Below are 14,530 nucleotides of genomic sequence, written 5' to 3' on the forward strand. Positions count from 1 at the left end.
GACACAAACTGTTAGGGGATGCTGATGTCAACTCCAGCCACCTGTCTGTTCTCTTCTATAATGTAAATAAGTCTAGTATAACTTCTAAGAGTCTTTTCAAGCTCAATGCATTGAGAGGACAAGCCGTGATCACCGATCAATGTATAGATAGAAGACGAGCCGTGATCACCGATCAATGTATAGATAGAAGACAAGCTGTGATCACCGATCAATGTATATATAGAAGACAAGCCGTGATCACCGATCAATGTATAGATAGAAGACAAGCCGTGATCACCGATCAATGTATAGATAGAAGACAAGCTGTGATCACCGATCAATGTATAGATAGAAGACAAGCCGTGATCACCCATCAATGTATAGATAGAGGACAAGCCATGATCACCAATCAATGTATAGATAGAAGACAAGCCGTGATCACCGATCAATTAGATAGAAGACAAGCCATAATCTCAGCTCAATGTATGGAAAAAAGACAAGCCATGATCAGGGCTGGTGCAAGGATTTTTGACACCCTAGGCGAAACCTCATTTTGCCACCGCCACCCCTCCACCCCTGTCTTCACCCCCTTTTCCCTGCCCACGTAAACCCCACCTTTTTAATGAAGTGCCCATCAAATGCAGCCCCACCAGCACCCATCGAATGCAGCCCCACCAGCACCCATCAAATGGAGCCTACCAGCGCCCATCAAATGCAGCCCCACCAGCGCCCATCAAATGGAGCCTACCAGCACCCATCCAATGGAGCCTACCAGCGCCCATCCAATGGAGCCCCACCAGCGCCCATCAAATGGAGCCTACCAGCGCCCATCCAATGGAGCCCCACCAGCGCCCATCCAATGGAGCCCCACCAGCGCCCATCAAATGGAGCCTACCAGCGCCCATCCAATGGAGCCTACCAGCGCCCATCCAATGGAGCCTACCAGCGCCCATCAAATGCAGCCCCACCAGCGCCCATCAAATGCAGCCCCACCAGCGCCCATCAAATGCAGCCCCACCAGCGCCCACCAAATGCAGCCCCAGCGCCCAGCCAATGGAGCCCCACCAGCACCCATCCAATGGAGCCCCCACCAGCGCCCATCCAATGGAGCCCCACCAGCGCCCATCCAATGGAGCCCCGCCAGCGCCCACCAAATGCAGCCCCAGTGCCCAGCCAATGGAGCCCCACCAGCGCCCATCCAATGGAGCCTACCAGCGCCCATCCAATGGAGCCTACCAGCGCCCATCAAATGGAGCTTACCAGCGCCCATCCAATGGAGCCTACCAGCGCCCATCCAATGGAGCCTACCAGCGTGCATCCAATGGAGCCTACCAGCGCGCATCCAATGGAGCCTACCAGCGCCCACCCAATGGAGCCTACCAGCGCCCATCCAATGGAGCCCCACCAGCGCCTATCCAATGGAGCCTACCAGCGCCCATCCAATGGAGCCTACCAGCGCGCATCCAATGGAGCCTACCAGCGCCCACCCAATGGAGCCTACCAGCGCCCATCCAATGGAGCCTACCAGCGCCCATCCAATGGAGCCTACCAGCGCCCATCCAATGGAGCCTACCAGCGCCTATCCAATGGAGCCTACCAGCGCCCATCAAATGCAGCGTAACAGCGCCCATCAATTAATGTTTGCTTGCTTCCATTTATGCACGAGTTGGGACACAGACAAAGTCCTTCCCCACCGCTGCTCCTCTGACACTATGTGCGAACGGAGTGGCAGCTACCTGCTGATGCGGAGACTTAGTTGATTGCTGCAGAGAGAAGAGAGTAGAAACCCCAGTGGATGGGCACCCTAGGCGGCTGCCTAGTTTGCCTAGTGGTAGCACCGACCCTGGCCATGATTTCTCCTCAATGTATAGATTGAAGACAAGGCGTGATCTCAGCTCAGCGTATGGAGAGAAGACAAGCCATGATTTTTCTACTCAATATATAGATAGAAGATAAGCCATGATCACCGCTCAATGCATAGAGAGAAGACAATCGATCAGCTCCCTGTATAGACAGAGGCGGCTCTAGGCTTTGTGAGGCCTTAGGCAAAACTTGACATGGGGCCACACTCTCGCCCATGATGGGAAAAATAATTCAAGGACAAGAGCCTCTTTCCCACAACCATGGCCAGTGGTTGTGGGGGGTCTGCAGGCAGGGGGATTATCGGAATCTGGAAGCCCCCCCTTTAACCACTTAAGCCCCGGACCTTTAGGCAGCTAAATGCCCAGGCCAGGTTTTGCGATTCGGCACTGCGTCGCTTTAACAGACAATTGCGCGGTCATGCAACGTGGCTCCCAAACAAAATTGGCGTCCTTTTTTCCACACAAATAGAGCTTTCTTTTGGTGGTATTTGATCACCTCTGCGGTTTTTTTTTTTGCGCTATAAACAAAAATAGAGCGACAATTTTGAAAAAAATTCAATATTTTTTACTTTTTGCTGTAATAAATATCCCCCAAAAACATATATAAAAATGTTTTTTTTCCTCAGTTTAGGCCGATACGTATTCTTCTACCTATTTTTGGTAAAAAAACATTGCAATAGGCGTTTATCGATTGGTTTGCACAAAATTTATAGCGTTTACAAAATAGGGGATAGTTTTATTGCATTTTTATTAATTTTTTTTTTTTTACTACCAATGGCGGCGATCAGCGATTTTTTTCGTGACTGCGACATTATGGCGGACACTTCGGACAATTTTGACACATTTTTGGGACCATTGTCATTTTCACAGCAACAAATGCATTTAAATTGCATTGTTTATTGTGAAAATGACAGTTGCAGTTTGGGAGTTAACCACAAGGGGGCGCTGTAGGAGTTAGGGTTCACCTAGTGTGTGTTTACAACTGTAGGGGGGTGTGGCTGTAGGACTGACGTCATCGATCGAGTCTCCCTATAAAAGGGATCACTCGATCGATGCAGCTGCCACAGTGAAGAGCGGGGAAGCCGTGTTTACATACGACTCTCCCCGTTCTTCAGCTCCGGGGAGTGATCGCCACACAAAAGGCTATAAACGAATAGCCGCGCCGTCGTCCCAGATCGCTCCCCGCGGGAATCCGACCGCCGCATGTAGCGGGGGGGGGGGGTCCCGATCGGACCCCCGACCCGCTAGAAGGCAAGGACGTACATGTACGCCCATATGCCTGTACGTGCCATTCTGTGGACGTACATTTACATGCGGCGGTCGGGAAGTGGTTAACAAGGCGGCCCCCAGATACTGCTGTTTATTAACTAAGGGGCAGGGGCCACCCAGTGATGTCACCAGGTGAACCCGCCCCCTTGTGACGTCATTGACTGAAGGTATGCTGGGTCAATGACGTCACAAGGGGTGGTGTCACCGATATTCACTGCTTGTTAGGGATGCTGGCGGTCCCGCTCCTGAGTCAGGGCTCTTAACTCTGCCTGAGAACAACAGCATTAAGATCCCCTGTCCCTCAAAAGTGGGGTAATGCATCGAGCAAGTTAGGTGGCTGCGAGGCCCCTGTGAGTGTGAGGCCTTAGGCGACTGTATAGATAGAAGACAAGCAATGATCTCAGCTCCATTTATAGACAGAAGAAAAGCCATAATCTCCTGGTCCCCATTTACAGTAGTACTGTACTAATCCTTCAGGTATTTATTGGTCCAGGGGGGTTGGTAGTCGCTGACACTTACCGCAGTATGGCTCCGCCGCGGTGGTGAGCAGGAAAAGCAGAATATCTTTGGGTGGATCCTGGGTCTTGTAGCTGACTGTACTGGTGTAGTTTTGTGATTCGGAGGGCGTGTCGTGAATTACAAATTCTCCTGGAATAATTAGAGCGTCCCTCCTCCCTACACCAGGGGAAAAAAAAGGAAATTTTTATCTACAAGGATCAACATCACTAAGAAAGAATGAAAAACATACCGAGACATTAACCAGAGAGCAATTATTACATTTCTGCTATGGGCCTGGTTATTAGGTGATAACTTTGTAATTACCGTATATACTCGAGTATAAGCCGACCTGAATATAAGCCGAGGCACCTAATTTTACCACAAAAAACTGGGAAAACGTATTGACTCGAGTATAAGCCTAGGTTGAGAATGCAGCAGCTACTGTAAGCGAAAAGAAGGTCAGCATTGCCCATTTGCCGCCTCACTGTGCCTATTGCAGCATCACTGTGCCCATTGCATGCCTCACTGTGCCCGTTGCATGCCTCACTGTGCCCATTGATGCCTCACTGTGCCCGTTGCATGCCTCACTGTGCCCGTTGCATGCCTCACTGTGCCCGTTGCATGCCTCACTGTGCCCCGTTGAAGCCTCACTGTGTCCATTACATGCCTCACTGTGCCCATTGCATGCCTCGCTGTGCCCATTGAAAGCCTCACTGTGCCCATTGAAAGCCTCACTGTGCCCATTGCAGCATCCCTGTGCCCATTGCATGCCTCACTGTGCCTATTGCAGCATCACTGTGCCCATTGCAGCATCCCTGTGCCCATTGCATGCCTCACTGTGCCCATTGATGCCTCACTGTGTCCATTACATGCCTCACTGTGCCCGTTGCATGCCTCACTGTGCCCATTGATGCCTCACTGTGTCCATTGCATGCCTCACTGTGCCTATTGCAGCATCACTGTGCCCATTACACACCTCCCTGTGCCCATTGAATGCCTCACTGTGCCCATTGCACGCCTCACTGTGCCCATTGCATGCCTCACTGTGCCCATTGCATGCCTCACTGCACGCCTCCCTGTGCCCATTGCATGCCTCACTGTGCCCATTGCATGCCTCACTGTGCCCATTGCACATCTCACTGTGCCCATTGCACATCTCACTGTGCCCATTGCATGCCTCACTGTGACCATTGATGGCTTACTGTGCGCATTGCATGCCTCACTGTGCCCATTGCAGCCTCACTGTGCCATACCTGATCAGCCCGTGCAATGCATTGCAGTCAGACAGCGGCCATCCAGTGTACAAAAGCCGCGCCTCCCGCTCGTCCTCGTCCGTGATAGGCGGAACACTCATAGCTAGATTCACATACATTGCCACAACTTTAAGGCGGTGTAGCTTAAGGCATTTAAGCTACGCCGCCGTAAGTTAGCGAGGCAAGTACATGATTCACAATGTACTTGCCTGCTAAGTTACGGCGGCGTAGCCTAAAGCGGGCGGGCGTAAGGGCGCCTAATTCAAATTTGTCTAAGGGGGCGTGTTTTATCATAATGAGGCTTGACCCGACGTGATTGATGTTTTTTTTCAACTGCGCATGCGCCGTGCGCCTACATTTCCCAGTGTGCATTGCGGCTACGTCCACCGCATGGGCCTATTGATTTCGACGTGGACATAAACTACGTAAATCCCTATTCACGAACGACTTACGCAAACGACGGAAAAATTTCGAATTTCGACGCGGGAACGGCGGCCATACTTAACATCACTATTCCATCTATTTGATGGAATAACTTTAGGCCTGTAATGCGTTACGTAAACGGCGTAAATGTACTGCGGCGGCCGGGCGTACGTTCGTGAATAGGCGTATCTACTGATTTACATATTCTACGCCGACCGCAATGGAAGCGCCACCTAGCGGCCAGCCTCAATATTGCAACCTAAGATAGGACGGCGCAAGCCGTCGTATATTAGATATGTTTAAGCGTATCTCTGTTTGAGAATACACTTAAACTTAGGTCGGCGTAGATTCTGAGTTAGGTCGGCTTATCTACTGATACGCAGACTTAACTCTACCTGAATCTACCTATCAGTTTCCCAGCAGTGTTCAGTGTTCCACTTATCACGGACATCCTCTCGTCCGTGGGACGAGGACGAGAGGACGTCCATGATAGGCGGAACACTGAACAGTGACTCACAGCTGGGAAATGGAGTGTTCCCCTATCACAGACAAGGACAAGGAGGAGGCGCAGCTTTTGTACACTGGATGGCTGCCGCCTGACTGCATGACACGGCTCATCAGATGACACAGACTCGAGTATAAGCCGAAGGGGGGCATTTTTAGCGCAAAGAAATGTGCTGAAAAACTCGGCTTATACTCCAGTATATACGGTACTTAAAGTAGAGCTAAAGGCAAAACTATTATTTTTTTTTCATTTTGGATATAGTAAGGGAGGGTTATAACCCCCTGTCATTTTTTCCCCCTCATCCGTTTTCCATCCGGGAGATTTGCCTTCACTTCCTGTCCCATAGCCAAAACAGGAAGTGAGAGGAAATTTCTGAAAATGAGGGGAATCCCTTGGGGCCCCCCGGGTCACCCCTCTATTACTTTTCTGGGGATTTTCTTTTACTTTCAATGATAACGGCAAACAGGACAAATAGAGAGAGGGGGGGGGGGATCTCCCTAATGGGGGCACAGACAGCAATACAAACCTAATAGGCATTTTGATCCCGCCCCACTCTGTCCAAAAGTCAAAAGTCAGGCATGTATGATTTTATATTTTTTAGGCAATCTATAGACAAAAAATGTAATAAAAACTAATAAGAAACATACTTTATTTCAACTTTGTTCAGTGGTTTAGCTTTAAAAAAAAATAGTCTTACTGTAAAAAAAATATAAATGTTATTCTATTATTTGCTCCTTTTTAAAATGTCACCAAAATGATGGGGTGGCCTGTTCATTAGGGGCGCCCCCTCCATCCATGCGTCCGTCCCCCATGTATGAATTCCAATGAGTTGGAGTGTTTTTTTGATGCACCCGACTAGAGCCAGAGGCTCAAATAGGCTTCAAAATAGGGTGGGCTCGGGGAGGGCCATCTTAATAGCATCATGGGCCCCTGGGCAAAGTAATGCTCTGGGGCCCCTACAATGGAGACAGTGCAGGTAAACAGAAATCAAGTAGGTAGGAGGTAAGGGATATCTGGGGTGTAGAGGGGTCAGAGTGCTGGGGGGATATCTGGGGTGTAGAGGGGTCAGAGTGCTGGGAGGATATCTGGGGTATAGAGGGGTCAGAGAGTGCTGGGGGGATATCTGGGGTATAGAGGGGTCAGAGTGCTGGGGGGATATCTGGGGAGTAGAGGGGTCAGAGTGCTGGGGGGTATCTGGGGTGTAGAGGGGTCAGAGTGCTGGGGGGATATCTGGGGTATAGAGGGGTCAGAGTGCTGGGGGGATATCTGGGGTGTAGAGGGGTCAGAGTGCTGGGGGGATATCTGGGGTGTAGAGGGGTCAGAGTGCTGGGGGGGTATCTGGGGTGTAGAGGGGTCAGAGTGCTGGGGGGAAATCTGGGGTGTAGAGGGGTCAGAGTGCTGGGGGGGATATCTGGGGTGTAGAGGGGTCAGAGTTCTGGGAGGATATCTGGGGTGTAGAGGGGTCAGAGTGCTGGGGGGATATCTGGTGTGTAGAGGGGTCAGAGTGCTGGGGAATATCTGGGATGTAGAGGGGCCAGAGTGCTGGGGGGATATCTGGGGTGTAGAGGGGTCAGAGTGCTGGGGAGATATCTGGGGTGTAGAGGGGTCAGAGTGCTGGGGGGATATCTGGGGTGTAGAGGGGTCAGAGTGCTGGGGGGGATATCTGGGATGTAGAGAGGGGTCAGAGTGCTGGGGGGATATCTGGGGTGTAGAGGGATCAGAGTGCTGGGAGGATATCTGGGGTGTAGAGGGGTCAGAGTGCTGGGGGATATCTGGGGTGTAGAGGGGTCAGAGTGCTGGGGGGATATCTGGGGTGTAGAGGGGTCAGAGTGCTGGGGGGATATCTGGGGTGTAGAGGAGTCAGAGTGCTGGGAGGATATCTGGGATGTAGAGGGGTCAGAGTGCTGGGGGGATATCTGGGGTGTAGAGTGATCAGAGTGCTGGGGGGATATCTGGGGTGTAGAGGGGTCAGAGTGCTGGGGGGATATCTGGGGTGTAGAGGAGTCAGAGTGCTGGGAGGATATCTGGGATGTAGAGGGGTCAGAGTGCTGGGGGGATATCTGGGGTGTAGAGTGATCAGAGTGCTGGGGGGATATCTGGGGTGTAGAGGGGTCAGAGTGCTGGGGGGGATATCTGGGATGTAGAGAGGGGACAGAGTGCTGGGGGGATATCTGGGGTGTAGAGGGGTCAGAGTGCTGGGGGGATATCTGGGGTGTAGAGGGATCAGAGTGCTGGGGGGATATCTGGGGTGTAGAGGGGTCAGGGTGCTGGGGGGATATCTGGGGTGTAGAGGGGTCAGAGTGCTGGGAGGATATCTGGGGTGTAGAGGGACAGCCGGGCTCAAGGACCAGCTGCTTTGGGGCCCCTGGGCAGTGTCCAGGTGTGCCCTCTCATTAAGACAGCCCTGGGCTCGGGGCGCAGAGCACCGTGATGCCCGTGGAGAGAAAATCACCATACTGTGACCAAATAGCAAATTTTACCCAAATTTTCTGATCCTCACTGAAATTTTGGCAGAGTGAAGACTCCTATTTCCAGTCATCCCTTGCCATATTCATGTACAAAATGATTCAGATTTCCTTCAGCACAATGGGTACACTGGGCACAAGGTAAGAGAAGGTAAGAGAAGCACAGCGGTGTGAATGACGTACCTAAACGGGGACAAGACGAAAGTTGTGTGGTCTCACAATCCACGCAAAGACCTTCCTGGAACTCCTTGTAGGAGGAGCATGGAAAACCAACGAAGGAGCACCTTCCACGCACCGCGTTGATGTACACGGCAACCGACCTCATGTGGTCACAGATGAGATATTTGTAGGCTGAGAAAGATAAGATAGATAGTTTAGAAAAACTGGAGAACTGTGGTGTCCCCCAACAGTCTTCAGATGTCATTTCCCAAACCGAAACCACACAGCTGGATTCTGAATGTTTGTTATGGGAAGTATCTCCAACTTATATAAAAAGCTACAATATTGATACATGTCAACCATTGGTAGATGACACAGGCCCACCCAAGGCACGAAGCCTTAGTATTTACCGCTCTGCGAGGGGAAAATAGGCTGGTAAGCCGAGTGGCCACTGCTCTGCCTTGCTGTGAGATGCCACTAGGTCATAGCCCTCAGGGTTGCCCCACCAATCAGAGGTGGCTCATTAATTAGGCAAATTAGGCGGTCGCCTAAGGCCTCGCACTTACGTGGTGCCTCACGGCCGCCTAATTTGCCTCTGCTCAATCACTGTGTGCTAGATCTTTCTGCAGCCATTTTTAATTTCTTGAGTATTCTTTACCCATTATGGGGCCCCCGTACAAAGCCTAGAGCCGCCTCTGTCCACCAATGACTAGCACCAATAGGGAGGCTGCAAGCGGGAAACATAATGGCAGCAAACAGATTGGTAAGGTCCAGATGGAGGTCAAGACAGACAGCAGATAATCATAGTTTGTTTTCAGGCAAAGGTCGAGGCAGGTAGCAGACAAGGATAGTCAAGTTTCTAGGCAGGGGTCAAAGCAGGCTGTAGACAAGGATAGTCAAGTTTCTAGGCAGGGGTCAAGGTTGGCAGTAGACAAGGATTGTCAAGTTTCTAGGCAGGGGTCAAGGCAGGCAGTAGATAAGGATAGTTAAGTTTCTAGGCAGAGATCAAGGCTGGCAGTAGATAAGGATAGTCAAGTATCTAGGCAGGGGTCAAAGCAGGCAATAGATAAGGATAGTCCGGTTTCTAGGCAGAGGTCAAGGCTGACAGTAGACAAGGATAGTCACATTTCTAGGCAGAGGTCAAGGCTGGCAGTAGACAAGGATAGTCATGTTTCTAGGCAAAGATCAAGGCAGGCAGTAGACAAGGATAGTCACGTTTCTAGACAGAGGTCAAGGCAGGCAATAGACAAGGATAGTCAAGTTTCTAGGCTGGGGTCAAGGCTGGCAGTAGACAAGGATAGTCACATTTCTAGGCAGAGGTCAAGACTGGCAATAGACAAGAATTGTCAAGTTTCTAGGCAGGGGTCAAGGCAAGCAGTAGACAAGGATAGTCACGTTTCTAGGCAGGGGTCAAGGCAGGCAGTAGACAAGGATAGTCAAGTTTCTAGGCAGGGGTCAAGGCAAGCAGTAGACAAGGATAGTCACGTTTCTAGACAGAGGTCAAGGCAGGCAGTAGACAAGGATAGTCACGTTTCTAGGCAGAGGTCAAGGCTGGCAGTAGACAAGGATAGTCACGTTTCTAGACAGAGGTCAAGGCAGGCAGTAGACAAGGATAGTCACATTTCTAGGCAGAGGTCAAGACTGGCAATAGACAAGAATAGTCAAGTTTCTAGGCAGGGGTCCAGGCAAGCAGTAGACAAGGATAGTCACGTTTCTAGGCAGGGGTCAAGGCAGGCAGTAGACAAGGATAGTCAAGTTTCTAGGCAGGGGTCAAGGCAAGCAGTAGACAAGGATAGTCACGTTTCTAGACAGAGGTCAAGGCAGGCAGTAGACAAGGATAGTCACGTTTCTAGGCAGAGGTCAAGGCAGGCAGTAGACAAGGATAGTCACGTTTCTAGGCAGAGGTCAAGGCAGGCAGTAGACAAGGATAGTCACGTTTCTAGACAGAGGTCAAGGCAGGCAGTAGACAAGGATAGTCACCTTTCTAGGCAGAGGTCAAGGCAGGCAGTAGACAAGGATAGTCATGTTTCTAGGCAGAGGTCAAGGCAGGCAGTAGACAAGGATAGTCAAGTTTCTAGGCAGAGGTCAAGGCAGGCAGTAGACAAGGATAGTCACGTTTCTAGACAGAGGTCAAGGCAGGCAGTAGACAAGGATAGTCATGTTTCTAGGCAGAGGTCAAGGAAGACAGTAGACAAGGATAGTCACGTTTCTAGGCAGATGTCAAGGAAGACAGTAGACAAAGATAGACAATTTTCCAGGCAGGGTTCAAGACAGGCAGTAGACAAGGATAGTGTCACGTACCTGGTCGGAGGTCAAAGTACAGAGAAGGCTCTGCTTGCGGCTAAGTGTAGTAAACCCCTGAAGATGGTACAGAAGGTGTAGTGCCCAAAAAAGCACAGGTTGCCAGATGGGTACAGGAGAGTAGAGCCGGTGGTCACCTGAAGTACAGTATACCGGATAATGCAGGATACACAGCTGGGCCAAAGTCTCTAGGAATCCTCAGTAACACTTGGCATTGATGTGTGCAGGAGACAGTAGCGGAAGCCAGGCCGGGGGTAGCAGGAACAGGGTCAAGCCCAGGTCAAATGCAGAAAGGCAAGCCAGGAACAGATAACAGTAGCAAAGTCCGTGATGCAGGCTGGGATCAGACACTGGAGATAGCAGCAAAGTCAGGGGTCAAACCAGGAGAGCAGATCAGACAGGTCAGGAGCAAATCGGGTCACAACAGGAAATCCAAGTAGAATATGCACAGAGGCTCAGAAACACGGGAACGCCTATGACAATCCAGCAATGTCATGGGCTCAACAGCAGTAAGTGCCCACATCTGTCACATTGTGCGAACACGTGTTTGCCAATTCGTTCTTACGCGCATGCGCGTTAGCACCGTTGCAGACCTGCGCGCGCCCGTTTGCAATGTGCCGGAAGCGTCCATTACCAGTACTGGCACTATTGCCAGTTCCCCTACGGCCAATTTTCCTGACAGATAGTGACGTTTCTAGGCGGAGGTCAAGGCAGGCTGCAGGCAAGGATAGTCACGTTTCTAAACAGAGGTCAAGGCTGGCAGTAGACAAGGATAGTCGCGTTTCTAGGCAGGGGTCAAGGCAGGCAGTAGACAAGGATAGTCACGTTTCTAGGCAGAGGTCAAGGCAGGCAGTAGACAAGGATAGTCACGTTTCTAGGCAGGGGTCAAGGCTGGCAGTAGACAAGGATAGTCACGTTTCTAGGCAGAGTTCAAGGCTGGCAGTAGACAAGGATAGTCACGTTTCTAGGCAGAGGTCAAGGCAGGCAGTAGACAAGGATAGTCACGTTTCTCAACAGAGGTCAAGGCTGGCAGTAGACAAGGATAGTCACGTTTCTAGGCAGAGGTCAAGGCAGGCAGTAGATAAGGATAGTCACGTTTCTAGGCAGAGGTCAAGGCAGGCAGTAGACAAGGATAGTCATGTTTCTAGGCAGGGGTCAAGGCAGGCAATAGATAAGGATAGTTAAGTTTCTAGGCAGAGGTCAAGGCTGGCAGTAGATAAGGATAGTCAAGTATCTAGGCAGGGGTCAAAGCAGGCAGTAGATAAGGTTAGTCCGGTTTCTAGGCAGAGGTCAAGGCTGGCAGTAGACAAAGATATTCAAGTTTCTAGGCAGATGTCAAGGAAAACAGTAGACAAATGATAGTCAAGTTTCTAGGCAGGGGTCAAGGAAGACAGTAGACAAAGATAGACAAGTTTCTAGGCAGAGGTCAAGGCAGGCAGTAGACAAGGATAGTCACATTTCTAGGCAGAGGTCAAGGCAGGCAGTAGACAAGAATAGTCAAGTTTCTAGGCAGAGGTTAAGGCTGGCAGTAGACAAAAATAGTCAAGTTTCTAGGTAGATGTCAAGGAAGACAGTAGACAAAGATAGTCAAGTTTCTAGGCAGGGGTCAAGGCTGGCAATAGACAAGAATAGTCAAGTTTCTAGGCAGGGTTCAAGGCAGGCAGTAGACAAGGATAGTGTCATGTACCTGGTCGGAGGCCAAGTACAGAGAAGGCTCTGCTTGCGGCTAAGTGCAGTACACCCCTGAAGATGGTACAGAAGGTGTAGTGCCCAAAGAAGCACAGGTTGCCAGATGGGTACAGGAGAGTAGAGCCGGTGGTCACCTGAAGTACAGTATACCGGATAATGCAGGAAACACAGCTGGGCCAAAGTCTCTAGGAATCCTCAGTAACACTTGGCAATGATGTGTGCAGGAGACAGTAGTGGAAGCCAGGCCGGGGGTAGCAGGAACAGGGTCAAGCCCAGGTCAAATACAGGAAGGCAAGCCAGGAACAGATAACAGTAGCAAAGTCTGTGATGCAAGCCGAATCAGACACTGGAGATAGCAGCAAAGTCGGTAGAGCAAGTCAGGGGTCAAACCAGGAGAGATCAGACAGGTCAGGAGCAAGTCGGGTCACAACAGGAAATCCAAGTAGAATATGCACAGAGGCTCAGGAACACGGGAAGGCTGACGACAATCCAGCAATGTCATGGGCTCAACAGCAGTCTTATATAGGCCAGTAAGTGCCCACATCTGTCACATTGTGCGTACACGTGTTCGCCAATTGGTTCTTACGCGCATGCGCGTTAGCACCGTTGCAGACCTGCGCGTGCCCGTTTGCAATGTGCCGGAAGCGTCCACTACCAGTACTGGCACTATTGCCAGTTCCCCTACGGCCATTTCCCTGACAGATAGTCACGTTTCTAGGCGGAGGTCAAGGCAGGCAGTAGACAAGGACAGTCACGTTTCTAAACAGAGGTCAGGGCTGGCAGTAGACAAGGATAGTCACGTTTCTAGGAAAAGATCAAGGCAGGCAGTAGACAAGGATAGTCACGTTTCTAGGCAGAGGTCAAGGCAGGCAGTAGACAAGGATAGTCAAGTTTCTAGACAGAGGTCAAGCCAGGCAGTAGACAAGGATAATCACATTTCTAGGCAGAGGTCAAGGCAGGCAGTAAACAAGGATAGTCAAGTTTCTAGAGAGAGGTCAAGGCAGGCAGTAGATAAGGATAGTCACATTTCTAGGCAGAGGTCAAGGCAGGCAGTAGACAAGGATAGTCAAGTTTCTAGACAGATGTCAAGGAAGACAGTAGACAAAGATAGTCAAGTTTCTAGGCAGGGGTCAAGGCAGGCGGTAGACAATGATAGTCAAGTTTCTAGGCAGATGTCAAGGAAGACAATAGACAAAGATAGTCAAGTTTCAAGGCAGGGCTCAAATCAGGCGGTAGACAAAGATAGTCAAGTTTCTAGGCAGAGGTCAAGGCAGGCAGTAGACAAGGATAGTCAAGTTTCTAGACAGAGGTCAAGGCAGGCAGTAGATAAGGATAGTCACATTTCTAGGCAGAGGTCAAGGCAGGCAGTAGATAAGGATAGTCACATTTCTAGGCAGAGGTCAAGGAAGACAATAGACAAAGATAGTCAAGTTTCTAGGCAGGGGTCAAAGCAGGCAGTAGATAGGATAGTCAAGTTTCTAGGCAGAGGTCAAGGCAGGCAGTAAACAAGGATAGTCAAGTTTCTAGGCAGATGTCAAGGAAGACAGTAGACAAAGATAGTCAAGTTTCTAGGCAGGGGTCAAATCAGGAGATAGACAAAGATAGTCAAGTTTCTAGGCAGGGGTCAAGGCAGGCAGTAGACAAGGATAGTCACGTTTCTAGGCAAAGGTCAAGGCAGGCTGCAGGCAAGGATAGTCAGGAATGGGCAAGGTTGGCAACGAGAACAGGAAACACAGGCAGAGTCAGGCAATTTGGGTGAGCGACAGAAACGGCAGAAGTCAGGATAAGCACTCTCACAAGGTAGCATTCAAGAAGTCATAACAATGGCTGCCATAAGGGAAAGGGTTTAAATAACCCCCTTGAAACGTGAGTATGCTCTTATACATGGGGGGCAAAAACTGTCCTGTCCCACTTATATGTATTTTATTTGTTGTTTTATTGATCTTGATCAAGTCACTATTGTTTTTGTACACTGACATTGAGTGGTGGTTTAGGGCCACTACATCTTGTTTACTTATGTGATTTGGTATCTCCCTCTGTCCTCCCCTCCTGTTTACTGCTGGTTAGTTCAGTGCTAGCTAAACTCTCCCCTTTTTTTCCCCTCAGTCAGTGTTAGTTCTTCTCACA

The 14,530-nt window shown here is 50.2% G+C and overlaps 1 protein-coding gene across 1 annotated transcript in view; it reads right to left on the reverse strand.

Moving 5' to 3' along the window:
• The window catches only part of PLA1A (phospholipase A1 member A), a gene marked incomplete at its 5' end in the record, with an annotated part of 38,468 nt that overhangs the window by 7,503 nt on the left and 16,435 nt on the right, over positions 1-14,530 (reverse strand). The window contains 2 exon segments of the mRNA XM_040339215.1: positions 3,630-3,785; positions 8,438-8,605. Coding sequence (XP_040195149.1) covers positions 3,630-3,785; positions 8,438-8,605 — 324 coding nt within the window.

The sequence above is a fragment of the Rana temporaria genome, chromosome 2 (assembly GCF_905171775.1).
Source record: "Rana temporaria chromosome 2, aRanTem1.1, whole genome shotgun sequence".
In the NCBI taxonomy this organism is placed as follows: Eukaryota; Metazoa; Chordata; class Amphibia; order Anura; family Ranidae; genus Rana; species Rana temporaria.